Source organism: Zingiber officinale, chromosome 4B (genome assembly GCF_018446385.1).
Source record: "Zingiber officinale cultivar Zhangliang chromosome 4B, Zo_v1.1, whole genome shotgun sequence".
Classification (NCBI taxonomy): Eukaryota; Viridiplantae; Streptophyta; class Magnoliopsida; order Zingiberales; family Zingiberaceae; genus Zingiber; species Zingiber officinale.
Window position 1 is genome coordinate 89,484,641 of NC_055993.1, and position 20,499 is coordinate 89,505,139.

A 20,499-nucleotide genomic window follows, 5' to 3' on the forward strand; every position below is an offset into this window, starting at 1 on the left:
AAAACCCTATATTTTTTCGATTTTAGCAACAGAACATTTACTCCGTCGCTATTAACGACGACTAATATTTAATCTGTTACTATTAGCAACAAAATTAAATATTCTATCATCAATGACCGGTTGATTTTTTAAATTTTATTGTATAATTAATGATGAATTAAACACTCCGTTACTAATAACGTTGACGAATACGTTATCTGTTGCTATTAGGGATGGGGTAAAATAATCCATTGCTATTTTCATCGCTAGTACATGGTTTTTTGTAGTGCCATACCGATATCAAAAAAAATCAAAATATCATATCAAAATTTTCGATATATTGAATTTTCGATATCAATAATTTTCATATTGATATATACCATATACCCAAATTTTTGATATTTTCTCCGCCCCTATATTACATAAATAATTAATTAATAATTTACATGAACTTTATAAACGCTATTATCCTATAGAAATAACGAAGCTCAAATGTACATATTTCCTTATTTCTACTGTGCAAACAAACTCTATAAAATCAATCTAAGTGAAACTGATACAGATTTGTCAGCAGAGATGAAAGAAAATTGTAAGCCAACTTTCAACAAATCAAGTATTGGCTCAATCTTTCAAACCAGGCGTAGCACTTGTAATAAACCGATGCAAAGATCATGCCCAGATTCATCAACTTTGCGAATTCCACGTATTTTTTTCACTAGAAAAGATAGAACAGGAACCTACAAATGTAATGGGATGATATCGATATCGGAAGGTGGCGATGATCGGCCATGTTTGCTGGGGATCGGGGTGTTTCGACGAGACTGGCGCTTAGTTGGTACCAGTACGTTATCATAATCTTTCTCTTCGTCAGATGCAAAGATTCCATCATTCTCCTCATCTTCTTTGAAGACTGGATGTAGGTAAGTATTTGATAAGTATGCTTTCAAGTTTAGATTCGGCTCCCGAGCATGTTCTAATGTATCTTTCATCATCGCTTCCTGAAAGAAAAAGAAACGAATAAACACAGTTTTCTTGTTAGAACAAACCTAAAGATTGGCCTCCTTGCCACATTGTGAACACTACTGTTTCTTTCATGCTTCATACTAACCAGAATAGAAACATTCAAGACATACAATAAAAAAGGAAAAGGAGCCTTTCAGTTTCATTTTTAAATTTATAATCATGAAGAAAATTTGAATACCAGTTTTGAAAAAAGAATTGTCTATGTATTAAGAAGATATTTACAGTAAATATTAATTGAAGTGATACAAATAAAAAAAACTGCAGTAAAGAGATACCTGAAGTGGATATTTAACAAAAGCGGATTCATAACGATTCTTGCAAAATCTATGAAACCATATAGTCAATATAGGAAGGGCAATGAGGAAAGGTGTTGATTCAGCAGCTTTCTTTGTACTTAAGAGTCCAAGTAGAAGAATCTGAGATGTGACCAGTGCAAAGATAATGCGGCCATGAACATCTGGCCAAAATGCGGCTGCACTCTCATATTCTTGGTTGTACACATTAATAATCTAGATCACAAAAATAATATACATCAGAATAGATTTTCTATGAACATGTTTAAGATAAGATAGTATGATGATCATTAGAATTTATAGTTTGACAAGTTTTTATAGTAAGGTGTGAGCCTGAGGGGCAGAGAGACACAAAAACTATATAGTTCATATAATAAATAATGATTTAAAGGTTTAATCCTAGTGATACAGAATTGCATAAAGTTCAATGAAGGATAAAATGCATGTAGCTAACCCCAAATAAGCATGATTAGCAGGACTTGATATTGATATTTGGGCTATATATCTACGTGAAAATGAAATCCTAGCAAGGTCATTGAGATTTGTCTAAATACTATATTCAGCTGTTACTAGTACTATCTCCTAAAGGAAATGAAGCAACATAATCGTCAGCTGCTACCAAGTATATCGTGCTGAAGATGGATACTGATTGTTCATTGCTAAAGGAAAGACCTATTATCTCAAGTTCATGGCTCCAAACTTATTATAATTATTTATGATGTAAAGAAACTAAGGTAAATGTCTAGTTAACTGACATAAAATATTCAAGTCAACCATAATATTTGATACCATTGCAAACTATAAGTGTATGCAATGATGTGAATTTCACAATTGCTCACCTGATGGCGAAAGACAACATATGCCAGAGCAAAAAACACTAGTATGAATGGAAGTAAAAAGGGTGTGATAGCAGAGTACACAAGACCAAGCAAGAAATACAGCTGTATCTGAGGCTCAGATGTAGAAAACTCAATGCTTCCTGGATCCATTGCCTCTTCTCTGTCCTTTTCGGTCTTTACTAGAAAGAAATTCTTCAAGTGGAAGATTATTAAAGGCTTCAATCTAAGAATCTCCCCAGCAACTCCAGCCCAACCATCAACCATGATAAAAGTGATGAAGAAAGTTGCTTTCTGTGGTATGGATACACCTATAGTCTTCGGGATTCTGCATAGCAAAGCATGCTTCAACTTATATTTGAAGAAAAAAAAGAGTTTAAATTTCCAAAAGTCAAGCATCATGTATATTGCATTCAAGATTGATTGTAAAACGCCTTAATTCTGTGAGACTTAATACTTGCAATTCTTAACAAAGGAAAATCACTATTACAGTTTCAGCAGGCCAAGGTTCAATTTGAAAACCCTCCATTGAATCTAATCCCTACACTAAACTCTATAAAAACTATATAGTTATACAATAGTGAAATTAATTAAACCATATTTTATTGTATTAACGATAGTTTCCTTTTCAGTCTTCTACCATCTCAACCTATTTTGTCTCATTTTGTCATGTGTTGGAGGTACACCTAATTTATAATGAATATTAGTTTTTTCACTTATATCATTTTAGTGATACATCCATGTTAACTATATTATGTACACTTGTACATGGTCTTCCTAATTGGCCAACACCGATCTATTAAATATGACAGCCTATATATCAAATATGACAGATCTAATATTTTCCTTTTAACCAAGGGGGGATACAAAACTCTCTTTGTTTCAACCACATGTCCAAAAGTATTTGAAAAATTATTCAAATATATGAGTTAAGATCATCATTTATCAGAGTTTTTGGGAACCATAGTATATTGCATTTTTTGGGACTTCTGAACATGTTCAAAAAACTCCAGGGCACTCTGAAGAAGCTTCAGTTTGACAGAATTGGATTGTACTTCATATGAGAGAGATATCAATACATCCTTGTCAGGAAAAGAAGATTTATGTATTTTATTCATCAACTGAAATGTGTAGAAAATCATTATATAAAATGAAATTTCAGTGATAACTTGCTGATATAGATGTATAGGCTCAATAATGAGCCAATGGAATGCAAATTCAAGTTTAAAGTACTGCTTCTGTCAATATGAAAAGATAAATGCAAACTAAAAGTATAGTTCTACTGAAGCATCATTAAGTTGGTTTTTAAATAGAAGGAAAGTGCAGAACATACTCAGTTGCTGACTGATGAATAAAACTATTTAGCTGCTGAAAAGCTGTTCCAAGAATAATACTCCCTAAGAATACATTCACTAGCAGAAAGAGGTAATATTTAGATGCAGATTGCCGCTGAAGGGAGGACAGGGATACAAGTCCTTCAAACTTTGACATAATCATCAATATTGTTGGCAGAAATATAAGAAATATCTTCAGAGCAATTCCTGGGAGAAAACCTTGGATAAATGATTTAATGACAGGCCTGTGTAATATGCAAATGGATGTAAGTCAGAAGTAATGGCAAAAAGGCATAATTCCACAGGAATTTACTCCCAAAGCTAATACCTTATTCCATTTATGTTGTAATCTTCATATGGGAAAGTATTTCATCAAAAAAACAGTTTCATTCACGACAATATTGTTGACCAGACTACAATGTTTAGAGTTCTAACAAACAACCAGGATAATTTCAAAGGAAACAAATCAATATCATCAATGGAAATGCCTTTAAATTCATAGGAATTTATGTCAAACCTACAAACTGAAATAATACAAATTTCTGGCTAGTATATCTGGAGTAATCCATAAAACTCTCAACTATGCCTCCAAATAGTCTGAAATTTAATCATATAAGTGAAAGTAAACATTGCTGATACAATGTCCTGCAATAGTGTTAATGTTTAGTCTACTGATGGAGAAAGCTCTGATTGATTTCAGCAACTGAAGTTCTAAAATTTAAAATTATTTCCAGTTTACGCAATCACAAATATAGATTAGAAATCATGTATAGAAATCTCTGATTGATTTCAGCAACTTGAGTTCTAAAATTTAAAATTTCTTTCCAGTTTAAGCAATCACAAATATATATTAGAAATCATAAGAAAGGAACTTGTACTTGTGAGTTAAACTTCTGTTAATAATACATTGTAGGAAAAGAAGTTTCATGAACAGATCTATTTATGGTTTGGAAATTATGATGTCCACGCCTCAAACTTAAGTTTCAAATGGTTCAACAAACTGATGACCACCACCAATTCTAGGAGATCTCCTATTATATTTTTTTTCTCATGAAATTACATGGCTCAGATTCTATCATAAGTGATATGGAGCTATGGAGTTTAATAAACAGATACAATCTAGTGAAATATAGTTAAATGGTAACCATACTTATCAAATAGCATGAAAGAAAAACAGTGAAATATACGCACACTTCAATTAATGGCTTCAAAAATGGAGCTGCCTTCTCAATTCCCTCAATGTTTGCGAGGGTCTGAACGAATGTTATTGGGATCATAAAGAAGAATGTTAGAAAGAAGACAGCAACAGTCACTATCAATCGCCTGATTGCAATGTGAACAAAAGGAATGGCTAGGTTATGCCAGTAAACATCACGTGGTTCTGGAGCCCATTCAGTCAACCACAATGTTGGATTTCTAGTTTGTTGTGTCTGTGCACAAACAGCTGCTCCCCACCGTGTTCGGAAGGAAACAAATGCAACTGGCATGACAAACTTGGGATTCTTTACTATCTTCTCACGTTCAGCAGTTTCCTGGAAATATATTTTACAGCAAAATTGGAATAGTTAGTTAAATATGAAACAACAAATATTCTATTGAATTTAATAGGAAAACTTAATTCAATAAAAAAAACCATATAATATATTTTTAGATGATAGAATAGAATCCACCAGCATGTAACATTTGCTGGTTCTTGGTACACTATCAATCTCATCCATATTGGTCCATACAATTACAAATTAATATTTTATTCAATTTCCCCTTGGGAGTGTTTAAAGAGCAAAATCTTAAAAACAGGAAAAAAAACTACAGAAGGACATATGTTAACCTGCAATGAAAGATCCACCAACATATATCTACAAAATTGAATCTCGAGTCAGAGGATGTAGACTGCAAAGTCAGAAACGAGCAACAAAAGTTACCACAGACTGTTGTGAAAAACAATGTGGGTCTCTAATCTCTATCCAACCAGATGCACCAGATGGACATTAGGCGCTTACAAGAGACAAGCTAGCTGATTTGGATGCATGATTTGTCAGGGAAGCCAACAGATTGCCAATGCATCAAACATGAGGGCAATCCATGATCTTAGTTTACACTGATATTGATAGCTTTGCTTGCATGACAGACACAATAACATAAGTGAGAGAATCCATGATCTTATTGCTAAGGTCAAGTTTACAGAAGGATTTGGGGGATGCTGACTCAAAAGCATGGTTTATCCCAAGGGTGCATGTTCCCATAAATTTTTGATAGAATCATAGCTGCCTAGAGAAGGGTGCCATGAAATGGGTTATGGGTCACGTACCCTACTCCCTTGCCTAAGTCTCTGTTTGACAGTTTGATTTTTCAACTCTAGACTTTAGATACTCTCATATTTTGAAGCCCAATTCAGAGTATCAAGTTGGCCTATGTAACCACCAGTCTGCTGAGTGCCAACATCAGGTTGTGAGGGAAGCATCAATGCTCTAATGCTTCATGTGTCTGATTATTGTCAGGAGATTCTGGTCACTTCACTTGTGCAAATAGTAGGCAGGGAAATAAGTTGACTTGAAACTTCAAAGACAATGTTCTGTGATCTCCTTAAACTGGCCTTTGCATGATACCATGTGACTGATCTGGGCAACATCTACAAACCACATCTCATTATCCACCCGCTTAATAGTTTCCACCCACCACTTGTGGTTTGTGGAGTTTCTAAAATGGTTGATAAAGAGAATGTCATTCAAAATTGTACAAAATGAGTTCTCATCTTTCTTCCTCCATCTTTTTCCTAACCCTAGTCCTTCAGAGCCAACAACTGAAAGATGTTGCCAATAGCATTTTTAGTGTGCTTATGGCAGTCTAACTTGTCTACTTATAGGGACTAAGTTCTAAAGAAGGCAAGGTTGCACCCCTCAATATAAGCATAACAAGGACCATTGACATTTGTTGATAAGGGTCTATGTGCATGAAGCACCTTGACTTCAAGATGAAGTATGAACTTGGATATAAATTTACATTCAATTGAAGTATGGAATAATCAATATGTCAAACTTTAGAATATAGCAACTAAGCTTACACTTTAATTTTTTATGACTATTATCCAAAGACTAGACAAAAAAAAAATTGGTTCATGGTACGATGTCATTATTAAGCAAAAGTACTATAATGCACAAAAACCATCTGATAAAGGATCCAATTAGTATCACTTACTTCCTCAGAAAGCTTATCAATCTTAGATGTGTAGTATTCAATCGCATCCACCTTGTCACCACACAGTCCCAGAAAACCAGTCTGTTAAAATTAGAGCAAATACAAGCATCAATGATCCAACAAATTCTGGATAGATGTCTAACACATACAGCTAAAAAATGAAAATTGGAATTTATTTGAAAGAAAGGAGTGAAATTATCCTCCAAATAACCTTGCGAGTAGGTCTTGTTGATGGATTACGTTCATATCTCAATTGATAGAAATCTTGCCAATTCACCATTTTTTTCTTCTCTTTAACCAGCTTAGCCAGTGTGTTTGCGTTATACACAACCTATACATACAAAACAGTAAGAAAAATTCAAAAACCTTTCGAGGGCAAAATAGTTTCAAGCAATTCTCTCACCAATCCTTATGGTAGATGCACTCATCTTCCTTTACCGTATTTGCATCAAGTATAATATAATGCACTTCTGTTGATTTCTAATGAACCAAAGGGAATATCTCCATAGTGCTAAATTTAAGTGGAAGTGGAATGTTATACTTTTTGTAACAAGATGAATCCTAATTAGTGTCTTGATTGAGGGACCATAGGTTGAAATATTTAGACACAAAAATATGGTATTCTGTTCTGTTTGTGTTGGTTCACTAGACCACAGCACGTCTTACTCAGATACACTCAAACACAAGCCATTAATTAGCAACGATTTAGCAGAGTAGAATAGGATTAAATTGGGCACCCAAATTCATCATACAAGCATGCATTCCCCTCACTGATTATTTGCAGGTCCATTTTTTTTTTAACTTTGTGGTGACATCTAGAAAGGATTTCACCTTTGCAACTAATTTAGGAATTAACTGATATATTGTTACAAAATAACAATAAGGAGAAAGCTAAGGGCAAACGAAACTAAGATGTAAGTGAACAAAATCTCTGAAAAAGGAAAATAAGGATGAGCAAATTTTTAGCAGAAGAATAATTAACGCTGATATCACCAAAGAAGGTGTCTAAGAAACTACTTCTCTACCTTATTTCAATTGTTTCCAAAAGAAACTAAACTTTTTAATTTAATAAAAACAAACATATTATCAGGTCACTTTTATTCCAGATAACTGAGATGCAACATCAAATGTATAATTCAACAAAATTGCACTTTTGAATTGTACTGACTATTTTTAAAACAAATTTGGCATATGCAACTTTGAATTGATACTATCATCATTATACAACATATAGCTTGATACATAACGAGAAAATCTAGCTCTACCTCCTCAACAAGGATTTAACAGTTTAAAGGAAATGCAACCAAGAAGATCATTAAAACAAACACATCAAATGATCAAAGCTATAATCACTTAGAACAAGCTTTTGAGCAGCAATGGAGATGATTAAAGCACCCAGCTCAAATTGGCAAAACCATAGGTTCACTACTTAGTTCTTAATTATGGATCAAAGACTCATATAACAGTGTCTAGCTGGCCATAGACATGCAATGGCAAAACCCCAAACTATTTATTAACTCAAACCAAATATTCTAAGACATATACTGATGCATATTATGATATGATTAGATTGAATAAGAAACACTTCAATGGTTTTACAAGCATGATTTGCTATATAAAGCTGTGTACTACATAATGATGATAGTGCTCATCCATATTCATGAAAGGATTATTAGGAATACCTGGTGGGTTAAATATTGATCAGGATGATTGACAAGGAAAAAATGTTCAACAAGCTCATCAACTGACTCATCTGGATCAGGTGGCACATTCCGAACGAGGACCTGAAATGTTTAATTCTAAAGTCAGTTTCCAAATAAGAGAGAGAAAAAAGGAACTGTGGAACTTTCACTAATAAAAAATTTTTGCTTTTGGTCTCAACAAACATTTATATATATATGCTCATGACATGAGGCACATTATCTAATGTGGCACACTATCTAATGTTCATGAATGACAAAGTTAGGTAGTAGCACAAGTGATGATACATGTACTGTCACAACACATAGCCAACCTAACATAATATATTAATGCACTCGAGATACCCTCAAATATCTTGTGATAAAATGTATGATAAACCAACATGTACCACTAGAATGATCTTATCTTTATCTGATAAAACAATGTCTTAAAGACTGACTGAACTGGCCTGTTGCAGCATTAGAAAACATCCTTATGAAATGGAATTGTGGCCCATTCATCCAGGAAAATCATGACCCAGGAAGTTAATGTCTCAACCCTCTAGTCAGGTTTTCAAAACACAATAAAAAAACAAACTTCAAATATTACTAGAGATTGAACCAACTTCAGAAAAGCAGAGCCCAATTTTAAACATGAATAACACAAACTATATGATTATGGATATTGGCCTAGTCAAACCCAATAAGTGGACTGACTCAACACAGCTGTAAAACACTATACAGTGACAACAATCAAACACTAGATCACTTATTCCCAAAGCTTAAGAGGCAAGAAAGAGACCAGTTTATTCATTTATATTTTATTATCAGCTTTCAATAGTGCACGCTTGAACAAAGGAGAAATAACAGAACTATATGCATGGTTTAAAATGTTGTGTCGAGACGGTCGAAACGGGCGAAACATCTCGTTCTGCCCAGCGATCGGCACGACCCCAGCACCAAACTCACGACAGTTACACGACCCCATGACCGCAGCAAGGGGTCGCTCAACTCCGCAACAGCAGCGGAGGGGTCGCTTAACCCTTCCGTTGTCGCCGCGGAAGTGTCGCGAGACCCTATAGCCGTTGTAGAGGGATCGCACGACCACTGCGGTCGCGCTGGAGGAGTCACACAATCCCCGCACCCATGGTTGAGGGGTCGCACAACCCCGCGGCAACGCCGAAGTCGCACGAGCTCGCGAGTGGTGTTGGATTTCAGATTTTTTTTAATTAAACTTAGCTTAATTATTTTAATCAACTCCTAGCTATGATGAAGATAATCTAAAGAGGCTTTATTAAACCCTAATAAAATTATCTAATTAATTTTATATTTCATTTATTTTAATTTAAAAATTATAATAACTTTTTTATTTATTTATTTATCTATTTTCAAATCTTTTATTTTTTTAAAGATTATTTTTTATATTGTTTATTTTTTAAATATTTATGTTAAATATTTTATTTTTTAATTAAGATATTTTATATGTAAAAAATACCGAAACTATATCGGCATGGCACGATACGGTACCGAAATCGTATCGTTCCGATCCAAGACCGAAACCTCGGCACGAGTCGAAATTTTAAACCTTGACTATATGCCAATGTACTTGAAAGATGGCAAGTGATATAGTTCATTAAGACTAGCTAATGCGAAAAACAGACATAAAGGGAGAACATTCTCTACAATCTCAATACTCAAGACAATTGCATATAAAACAATTTTAAGAAATCTTGGATGTGCTTACAGTGAACTGATCAGGACGGCGTTTCGTTGATGCAAGAAAATGTAACCTCATTGATGCAATAATGTCATACTCCTTGTTCAAAACATAACATGTCCAAAAGGTAAAGGCATATGCCATGACCAAATGGGTCCAAAACCTATAGCAAAAATGAGCATGTTGAAGACAAAGTCAGCTTTGTCAACTCAAAGGTGAGGCAAACAACATACAGGCAGTTTCTACAAGCAAAAAAAATGCATTGTAAAGTATTCAGGAGATAAGAAATAAAGGTATGTCTTCATGATAACAAGTAGGAAGAAAATTTGACTAATTATAAACAAGTACAAATAGTTGGCAGCACTTGTGATGTAGTTCTACCAGCTTCAAGATAGCACTTTTGTTGGAAGTTGATGTTGCAACAAAAGCTTATCTAGTTTGGCATCAAGGCTAGAGTGAGTTTCCCAAGGGCACATGTAATATTTTTTAGTGTCTCCAACTTGTGATTAACATAATGGGTTGTCACTTGGCCTGAATTTGACTGCATTTCATACAACAAAACCAACAACAACTAAATCTTATCCCACTAGGTGGGATAGAAATTAGATTGCATTTCATGCATTCAAATAATTATCTATTTATTAATGTTCTAATTATTATAAGGTTTAAAATATTGCTCCATGCCTGAGTTTCATGCCATAACTAAGCTAGTACAACATCGTGTTGTGTTGACACTTGACACACTTTGACAAGCATCAAAGCATATGAAGATGAAATTTAGATTATTTCTACATAAGTATCCATTCACTTTATTTACTTCTGAAATTAACACTAAAATATTCAGACAATCAATTATATTAAAATTCTGTTGCTCCAACATGTGATAAAGTATGTTGAAATGAACTTAGATAGATTTTACACAATTAATCTTCTTCACTTTGATTTTCTATTTTTAATAAGGTCGCATAAGTTAGATTGTCGAATTAAAAATGTCTTTTACTCATTTTTTTATTTTAAATGCACGTCGAGGGAATTGATATCAATTTTCTTACTACAATCTTTGTTTTAGATGATTTTCTTCTTTAATATCCATTCATTTTATGATAGTCACTTTGATATCAATTTTCTTACTACATTCATTTCTTCTAAAAATAACAATACAACAATTGGATAGTCACTTAAATTACAATATTATTGTATGATATGAAACTTATTGTGCTTCATCATATGATACAACATATCAAAATGAACTTAGCTAGATTTTACTATATTGTTTCACTTTGATTTTCTACCTTTAATAACTTTGTATAAATGAGATTGTTGAATAAAAATATCTTTTACTCATTTTTTATTCAATGTATGTTGAAATGAATTCAAATAAATTTTACTGCGACAATCTTTTTTTTTAACTTGTTTCATTCTAAAAGTAAGACTAGCAATTAGATAATTGATTGAACAAACTTTAGATGAATTCATCTTAATGTGTGTCATGTCAAGTGAAGGCACAGAACAATACTCATAGACATGATCAAAATAGGTTACACATGATAGTATCAGGTTTTGATAATTTACTAGAAGTGTAGAGTTTGACCTGTTGGAGGCACAACATGAGATTCAAAACATAATTTGTATTATGATCATATTTCCATCCATGTTCTAGTGGCATAGTCAAAATATATTATTCTAATAAATTATCAAATTTTACATAATTTCTCCGGTGTCATTGTGTCGATGCATGAATATTCATTGTGTCGATGAATATTGTCTCGATGAAGTGTGTGTGCCTGCACAAAATTTCCTTTTTCTATTTCTATTGAATTAACTTATTATTTTCCTTTGGATTCTTTTAAACAGTGCAAATGCAGGGCATACACGATCAGAAAATTTAACTGATCTATTGATAAAATCATAATTGCTCACCTCTGTGACCCAGTAGAGATATTGGATACTGATAGTTTGTCAACGTCACTGTATTCTAAACTCTTTGAATCTTTTAGTCCGTTACTAGTCCAGTTTACAGGGACAAGAACACCAAATGCCAGGATTGCAATGGGAATAAAGATTTTAAGTCTGCAATAGAGAAAAGGAAAACCAGATGAGCACTCAAAGGGATTGGCGACAAAATGAACAAACAAATACTGTAATTTGTAAACAATTGTGGGAAAACTAGTACATCACAAAGCATCCGAAGTACTGAAAATCTGAAAATACAAAGGAGCTATGCCAACAATGTGCTTTCCTCAGCTTATTGTGAAAATCTCAATTGTCTGGTAGATTCTCATGTGAACAAAATGTTCTAATCTTATCTACAACAATTTAATTAATGAAACAACATGCCTGAAAATGTGATTCCCTTTGACAATCTTATGTTGCATGAACAAACTGTCTTCTAGGGTTCAAGACAATGGTGAACCCAGTAGGAATATGGTCCATGAGGCGTGATTTAGACAAGACAGCCATTTGGGTGAACTCAAAACCTAGGCCAAAGAATTGTGCAAAAAAAAAATTCTTTTGACTTCTCCTAGCAGAAGGAGAAAAGAAGGCAAAAGAAGATTGTAGAATTTTCTATGCAATAGGGAACATAAGTCCTCTTTACTCAATAAAAACAAACAATTTTTCAGTGAAAAGTTGTACTTGGATACAATAGTTGAACAAATAGATAGTCTTTTATAGCTTCAAATAGAGTCAAATACCTTTTGAGTAACTCTAATTGATTCAATTTGTGCAATTGTATGATCTATGTCGTATTAGATTACATATTTATTCACAACGTATCACACCTAACTGCTCCTGATATTTCTGTATTAGTGTAATATAATGATAACCAGCAATAACAAATGAAATAAAATCCAAAACTTAGGTAGAATACCCAATCAAGTATATTCGCAAGAAGACCACAGAGTCAAGTCCTGCATGGTCTATAAGCTCTGGTTCAGGCATCTTGAGAGCATCCGGCACCCATTCCAAAAATCGCAAGTATGACCTCCAATTCAAATTGACAAACTTTTGCACAAATGCTCCGCCATGAGGTGGACTGCTTCTTGTACCTTTAAGATACCATTTTGAAAAATAAACCCTGTCATTTACTGGCTGGATCCTTAGAACAGCAAATGCCACGAGGAATGCCAAGGCAGTGAGGAAGTTAATGCCTGCTGCAAACCCTATGTCAGCAATTGTGGCCATAACTACCTCCGACAAGACTTATTCCCTGTGAACGTATGTCATTTGAAGGTAAATTAGAATGCACTTTATTCACTATAGAAACAAATCTTACAATATACTTATTCGGCAACAAAAAATACCCCCTTTGAATAATAAACAATAGGGTTTTTGTCGTGTCAGTATCAACATATGATTTTTAGTTTAACTACTTATGTTCTGTTGAAATCTAAACAGTCTCTTTTTGCATTAAATAAAAATAAATAAATCAACTTAAAGTAACATTCTGTGGATGAGACTACCAAAAGTACTAAGTGTCTCGTAATTCACACTTTCACAATCCCTGAATCCCACAATACCTACTACAATTGACGTGAACTGTGTTTTATAATGAAAAATGATTCAGGTCAAAACTTCTGAATCAGTTTAAACAGATTAAACCTTTTAATTTCTGAATCAATTCAAACAGAATAAACATTTTAATAAAATCTTCGAACCATAAACGGGATGCAGACAGGAATGTAGTTGCACGGATAGGAAAGGGCCATGGTTGACGAAATTCACTGCTAAATTCAAATTAGGTGAAGATTCCTATAGATATGAATGGTGACAAATACTTACCAAACATCAGTCTTCCCAATATGACACAAGCCTCGTAGCAACTTTGCTTATTCACTCACTCAGACAAAATCCAAATCAAAGGAGGGGAACTTAGTTAGCTTTTCAAAACCTAAACCAATTACCACAACCTGGCAAGTACCTAGACCATTTTAACCAAACACCTAAACGAAAGTCATCTTGTCACAGTCTCAACTGTTGGTCCTACTCCTACAGTCCTTCAAATATATTCAACCAACTCCTTTCTCATGTCTGTAACAATAAACAAATCCTTAAGACGTTCTGCATAGCCGAAGAATTTCCAGAAACTGACTATAAAACATACCATTATATCATCAACAAAGCAACAAATAAAAAAGGGAAACTCCAACGCTATCAAAGAAAAACGCATATTCAAAACATAAAAAAAAAATGGTGGATTTCTTTTCTTTTCATTTTTCCCACTGTCGAGACTGCAAAGAAATACAGAGAGCGATAAAACGAGACGGCGTACGCAAGGATCCGCGGATCGGACTCGCAGAACACAGTATCTACCACCTTCCAATCCTGCCGCGATGTGTTCTTCCTCCGACACTAATTCGTTCCTCAGACGACGACGGCGCGCCAGAGATTTAAATCCGATAAAAGAACAGCGTCCAGTGAAGCAGGGATCGACGAAAAAGAGAGTATGAAATCAGTAAAGCAGAAATCGACGAGTTCCGCCGGAAGTCGACGAGTTGGTAGAGCGCAGAGAGAGACAGCGCAAAGGGAAACGGATATTTAACGCCGTCAGTACATGTGGAACCATCAATTTTAGCCGTTTTCATTCACAAACTGTAGACTCTGTACTCATAGAATAATTAATTCCTGTAAATATCACCCCATAAATAAGATTTGTTTTCGACGTCGGCATCAGTGGAGACGAAATCAATCAATCGGCCGTCTTCGAAGACATTTTTTATATCACACGTGGAAGAAGCCATGTGTGCGTGGAGGGAGCGGGGGGCGAAGTGTCGGCAAAGGCTTCCAAGTCGCGTCCTTATTCGCTGTAGCTTTCGCGGCGGAGGTGGATTGGATCGCAACGTCAACGGGCACGTGGTGGGAGAGTGGAGTCCCATTTATCGCCGCTTGGCCTTTTCTAACGGTCGAATAATTAAAGTAGCGCGTCACGTTGAGAAAGACAACAGACGGAACTAAGATGGAATTTCTTTTCTCACCCATGCAGTTTGTTTGTTCCTAGTCAAAATCCACAAGACACAGACAACACCCCCGAAGGGATTTGGTGGCTGGGCTTATATCAGCTGGGGGTCCCCAAAAGGATTGCTCTGTTGGTGAGGAGTGTTTCCTGGGAGGGCTCCGAAACCATCATCCCCGAAGGGATTTGGTGCAATCCCCAAGCCAGCCTCCTGCTGCTGCTGATAGAGAGGCTGCCCGAAGGGATTGGGTTGCATGTACATGGGCATCGGCTGCTGCTGCTGCTGGGCCATGGCAGCCATTTGGACGGCTGGAGATTGGTTTGACATTGCAAATGGATCAGCCACCATGAATGGATTTGGGGGTGGTGCTGCATAGAGCTCCGCCGGTTGCTGCCTGTACACTGCTTCGTCGTATAGGCTGTCCAGTGTGAGCTCATCAAAGCCACCACCCTGCAAGTCATTGCCAAAAAGATAAAGAACGAGCAAGAAAGAGTTCATAGAAGTTTGTGATGATATACAGGATCAAGGACAGGATCATCTTTTTTATATATATAATGAGTGGGGTTATGTCGGAAAGACTAACCAATTTGCTTTCTGTGACAGCAGCACTATTGTCGCTTGGAGTATTCACCAGGGCAAGTTCCCATCCTGTTGGATCAAATCCTTTATCCTGAATACTGACAGATTCGATTGCAATACCTGCAGGCATTTAGGGGGTTCTTCACCATCCCTTCAGCATTGAATCTAGCAATAGAAAATTATGAGTTCAAGGAAGTTCATATGCATACTGGCTGGGACGATTGCCACGGCTAATGCATTACTTTCTTCTAGTGCAGATACATTTAGTCCCTGACACCAAGAGAATGTTTGCAATCAGGTATGAATAGCAAATCCAAAAAAAAAATCCTTGCAGTAAAAACTTACAAGAAGATCTACGGTCGCCGAACTCTGTGCCTTGGGGGATGCAGCAGGTGATGCATCTTCAGTGACGGGTGTTGCTAATTTGGTTTCGAGAGATGGTTGTTCTTCCTCAACTGTGACAGGAATTGCTTCTACTTTGTACGTTAGGAGGAGTCTCTCTGGGAAGTCCTATTGCAAGAAACATTAACAGTTACTTTATTAAATAAACAGGCCTACCACTTAAAACATCCATTTCCTATTTTGCAGCTGAAGGTAAAGTCCAGTAATCATAGCAATTTACACATCAAAGTTGCACACAATAAAAGGGAAAAACACATTTTTTCAATAGGAACAAAATACAAACGTTGAATAAAATTCCACTGCATACGAAGCATTTGCAAAGAGCAAAATTTGGAAACAACAAACTGTACTTGAATATATCGATTAAAGCACGCAAGACAAAAAGTAACAACCCAAGTTAAAGTGGAAAAAAAAGTATTAGTGAAGATAGTTATTTACCAATGCTTCTCTCGGGACCGAAACCACACGTGGAGCCTCTCTAATATATTCTTCCATAGTTGCAAGAAATGATTGTGGAGGCTAATATATTAGATAAAGATTCAATTAATCCATATTATTAACGTAAAAAATGCTAGACCAACACTTGAAACCAACTACCTCCCTCAAGTTTGGAAACTGGAAATTTCTAGCGAGTTCCAGTCCACGACAAACTTCATAAAATTCTGAAAGACTTGCAGCCTGAAAAGAAAAGGCCTACATTAGAAGCCAAAAATAGAGAGAATGTAAGTTTCCTTGATTTATGCTGCTTCAAGTCATCTTGAACATGATTACTAAGAAACAACCGACAGCAATGCAGTCACAAGTAGAAACCAAGTTATTAAGTGGCAGAGGATTTGATAATTGCAAATATCATAGACCTGTTGACCAGCCCTTGTGTAGATTTCAAGGGCTTTAATTGCTTCATGTCTTGGCATCTCAAAGAACTGCAATAGAGATAAAACTAGATATCTAAGTCAAAATAAAGGCTTGATTGTCCTTTTTCAAGAAGTTGCATGTGCAAACCCCACCAAGAAGAGAAGTTCAGGACAATACCTTGTCAACAAGGTTGATGATGCCATCATTTATAGCACAATAGATTTTGAAGCTCTCTTTCAGTACCTGTTACCATATGAAGGGAGAAAAAAATTGAAAGGGAAAATTCACTCACGATTACACAGAAATAGAAAAGAAGAACAAATAAATGGTTGGAAAATAACAGCACGTGTAGGAAAATGAAAGCAGTTTCCTGTACTAAGAGCAATTATAGATAAATCTATCTTTCATTCTAGATGACCAAAACGATGAGTTATTCAAGAAAAAACTCAATCTAGTCCAAAGACGCGTCTCCAAGTAAAAACAGTTTTCTGACCTCAACAGTATGACAGCAGATTTTTCTTGCAGTTGCAAAACACTATAAACCATCAAAGAACTTGGTTGAATTTGACTAGACACAGAACTCTACGATAGCCCTTCCAAGAAAAAATCAATACATGTAGTATGTTCATAAGAATGTATAACTTGGTGAGAGAGAAAAATAGTAATAAGATTTCACAGAAGCAAGTGGCTCACCAAAGCGAGCGCATATTGAACAACATAGTTGCTAACAGCTGCCCCTTCTGACTGCACAACCAACCAAAAGCTAGTGTGAATATCCATTAAATGGAAGTAGAAAAAAATTAAATCTCATGAATCTTATTGACATATTTGTGCACAACATAAATATCAGTTATATTTCTCTAATGGCTCCAGTGATGATTACACGACATCCAACAAGGCGATATAATAACTGTTGTAAAGCAGGCAACTGCTCCAATAAATCTTCATTTTCCAGCTCTCTGGTTTTACTATGCCCCTGTCAGAAAATATGTTAGATGAGTAGAACAATTCAGAATTTGAAGTGAAATTTCCCTGCATATAATCACATGTTTGCTTGTTCAGATAATTGTCTAGACCTTTTCAGAACTTGGATCAGGTCGTACCAAACGCTCAGCTTCAACATCATACTTCAAGACCTTGAAACATTCAAGTCTTTCCTCCAAAAACAGAGCATAAGCACGCACCCATGCAGAGCAATCCCAAGCTGCCAATTGTTCAAATAAATAAATTTTTTCCCAATAATATAAGAAAACTAGTTGCAAGATCCAGCACTGAAACATAGGTTCTCTATTTGTTCTCATTTATGAAGGTATAAGAAAATACCAATAGGACTTGAATCATCCTTGAAATTTGATAATTGAAGAATTCGGACCCTTTGTGGGAAATTAAACAGCTCTTCTCGGAATGTTGGGTCACCATCCCTGAGAGCCCTATGGATTACTATAAGCGTCTTTAATGCCACCTGCATGGCACCATTTATTCGGGCAAGTAGTGAATAATAATAATAGAAAATAGTAGAGATGACACTTTAAAATGAGACTAGGTGAAACACTTAGCACGTAGTTTGAATCTAGCAAATTAATGTGGTATGTCACCTGTACTATTTCTATAAAGATGCTTGGGTAGCCTCTCAAGCATCTTTGTTAGGTACAGAAATCTATCTGAATTCATACAATATAAAATTCAAGACAAAGCATTAAAAACCACCCCAATTCATAACGATTTTATAATTATAATTCTTGGGTAATCTAGGAATCTAGTTTTAGCTGCTAACATTGACTGCACGAAAGTTCCAGAATATTATTATTCTTTGCTTTAAGATCATAACAATTTGTATCTGCTAACATTGACCACATGAATGTTCTGCAATAGATGAAATGTGGTGGTGCAACCATGGAAGTCCTTGAAATTCAACTTAACTGGAAAAAGTCAATCAGTCAAGCAAAAGATTAGGGGATCTTATATTACTTGAATCGTGCATCAATGTAATTTTTCCTCAAGAGCAGATCTCAAACTTCAACTCCATAAAAAGCTACTGATGGACACATCAGACAAACTAGAGCAGATGTTTTCGTTAAATCTAGTTTCAGCTTTCTACCACCACCTGACTACAGCTACACATGATATGCCTGCTGCAATTTATTATCCTATCAAAATTGCATGAGATGACACAGGTACTTCAATGATATTCAATTTCACTTCCGTGCCCTAGTATCATGTGCGGATTTATAATGCCGGATTGGAGGATTTAATGTCCCCCCTGTCTCCCTTTCTTCATTTCCTTTTCAAACAAGTATCTATAAAGGCCTTAATAACTTGTTTGGAACCAATTCCACAATAGAAAAGAATTCCTCAAAAGCCTCTACTCAAAAGATATATCCAACCCATTTTGAACAGATCATTAAATCTCTCAAATTTTCAGGATAACAGAATTTTAATTCCCATCTTTTCTTCCAAAAGTTGGTATAGAAATAGAATTCTAATCCTTCAAAATCTTATGGTTCCAAAAGAGCAAGAAAAGTTCTTTCTTCGAAGTTCGTAACACACTGTACCAGATCCCCCTATGCATCCGTTTAACAAAAATCGAATTTACTTCCAATCCAACGAACATAACACCAAAATCCAGACTCAATCATCTACAAGGTTCATTCTCTTTAAGGGGATGAAGAAAAAGAAGGGGCAAAACAATCCAAGTAAACAGAAGAAGGGAGAGATGGGTACCGTCCAATTGCGCGTCTTGGCGAGCCTCCGTGCAAGGGCGTGGATGCAATAGGTTACATCCGGGCGAGGGCGGGTGATCGAAGTGGCCTCCAAGATCTCTGCAACTCATTGCAGTCCAGAAAACAAGAAATTGATGATAGGAAAAGCAGAAGAAAAAAAAATCGGATGGAAAAGGTAAAGAACTGACTCCTCAGATGGCGCTCCTTGGGCGGGCACTCAACGTGATTGGTAGCCTTGACAATGGCCACATCCAAATCCTTCGATCGAGAGAAAGAAAAGACGGGGCGGCATTCAGGGATCACACCAGTAGAAAAGAAAGATGTGGAAAAAGAAGAGTCATTTGGACTGCCACCTTGAAATCGCTGTTGAGGTTCGCGAGGCCGACGGTGGTGGAGTCTTTGAGCGCGCCGACGGCCTTCCGCCAACTCTGCAACGTCGCCATGTGCCCCTCTCCTCGGCCACTCTCTCTCTCTCTCTCGATCGCCGTCTCCTCCTTTTCTCCTCTTTCGGCGGCTTGCTTGATGCAGACGCGTTTGCTGTTGTCGTACTGGCCTCGCAGTGACTGTCACCGCCGTTGCCTTGTCATTTTTCCCGACTTGTCCCAATTATGCTTTTTTATTTGGTTGCGGGAAATCGTAATCGCGAAGCTTTATCCAATCAGTCAAATCGCTGTCTGAGTTTACCCAAAATAGCCCAAATAATTCGGTTTTGCTAAAAGGTGCAGTTATGTTTCTTATTCCATTTCCTATTGCAAGATGCTGCTCTACCACCAAATCAAGTTGTCAGAAGATTTTAGACGTTTTTAAAAATAAAGATTTTTTTCCAAAAAAACGTTTAATAAAACGGGGGCGTTGCGAGAATCGAACTCGCGACCTCTCGCACCCAAAGCGAGAATCATACCACTAGACCAAACGCCCAATGTGATTTAAAGTTT

General features: G+C 35.9%; 2 protein-coding genes and 1 non-coding gene across 4 annotated transcripts; all 3 read right to left on the reverse strand.

Moving 5' to 3' along the window:
- Positions 1–431: 431 nt before the first annotated feature.
- LOC121975448 (calcium permeable stress-gated cation channel 1-like) lies at positions 432–14,599 on the reverse strand. 2 transcript variants are annotated; one of them, XM_042527108.1, is made up of 12 exons: positions 14,371–14,599; positions 12,926–13,264; positions 11,977–12,126; positions 10,084–10,219; positions 8,343–8,444; positions 6,872–6,991; positions 6,661–6,741; positions 4,657–4,997; positions 3,465–3,710; positions 2,135–2,459; positions 1,278–1,511; positions 432–977 (listed from the first exon to the last, which is right to left on the reverse strand). In XM_042527108.1, exons 2-12 carry the CDS (start codon positions 13,237–13,239, stop codon positions 717–719), a joined length of 2,310 nt encoding a protein of 769 aa, XP_042383042.1. In that variant the 5' UTR covers positions 13,240–13,264; positions 14,371–14,599; the 3' UTR covers positions 432–716. The 2 variants fall into 2 exon arrangements, with proteins under 2 accessions (XP_042383042.1, XP_042383041.1); XM_042527107.1 differs by having other exon boundaries at positions 14,327–14,598.
- Positions 14,600–15,002: 403 nt separating this feature from the next.
- LOC121975449 (putative clathrin assembly protein At2g01600) lies at positions 15,003–20,163 on the reverse strand. The gene is made up of 15 exons (XM_042527109.1): positions 19,918–20,163; positions 19,753–19,822; positions 19,566–19,663; positions 18,168–18,306; positions 17,921–18,048; positions 17,728–17,820; positions 17,538–17,588; positions 17,022–17,087; positions 16,847–16,912; positions 16,587–16,667; positions 16,428–16,508; positions 15,933–16,097; positions 15,797–15,857; positions 15,592–15,707; positions 15,003–15,458 (listed from the first exon to the last, which is right to left on the reverse strand). Exons 1-15 carry the CDS (start codon positions 20,005–20,007, stop codon positions 15,105–15,107), a joined length of 1,659 nt encoding a protein of 552 aa, XP_042383043.1. The 5' UTR covers positions 20,008–20,163; the 3' UTR covers positions 15,003–15,104.
- A 247-nt stretch (positions 20,164–20,410) lies between these two features.
- Positions 20,411–20,482, reverse strand: TRNAP-UGG. Its single transcript has one exon. It is a non-coding gene; the product is annotated as a tRNA-Pro (tRNA).
- Positions 20,483–20,499: the final 17 nt, after the last annotated feature.

What these genes read in the sequence shown, in the direction of transcription:
- LOC121975448 (XM_042527108.1), bottom strand. Translation starts at nt 13,239, where the DNA reads ATGGCCACAATTGCTGACATAGGGTTTGCAGCAGGCATTAACTTCCTC. An exon ending in TTGCGAATATACTTGATTGG is followed by an intron (nt 12,127 to 12,925) that starts GTATTCTACCTA and finishes TCTCTATTGCAG; the next exon opens with ACTTAAAATCTTTATTCCCA. An exon ending in ATGTTGTCTTTCGCCATCAG is followed by an intron (nt 1,512 to 2,134) that starts GTGAGCAATTGT and finishes TTTGTGATCTAG; the next exon opens with ATTATTAATGTGTACAACCA.
- LOC121975449 (XM_042527109.1), bottom strand. Translation starts at nt 20,007, where the DNA reads ATGGCGACGTTGCAGAGTTGGCGGAAGGCCGTCGGCGCGCTCAAAGAC. An exon ending in CAAGGAGCGCCATCTGAGGA is followed by an intron (nt 19,664 to 19,752) that starts GTCAGTTCTTTA and finishes AATGAGTTGCAG; the next exon opens with AGATCTTGGAGGCCACTTCG. An exon ending in GGATGATTCAAGTCCTATTG is followed by an intron (nt 18,049 to 18,167) that starts GTATTTTCTTAT and finishes AACAATTGGCAG; the next exon opens with CTTGGGATTGCTCTGCATGG.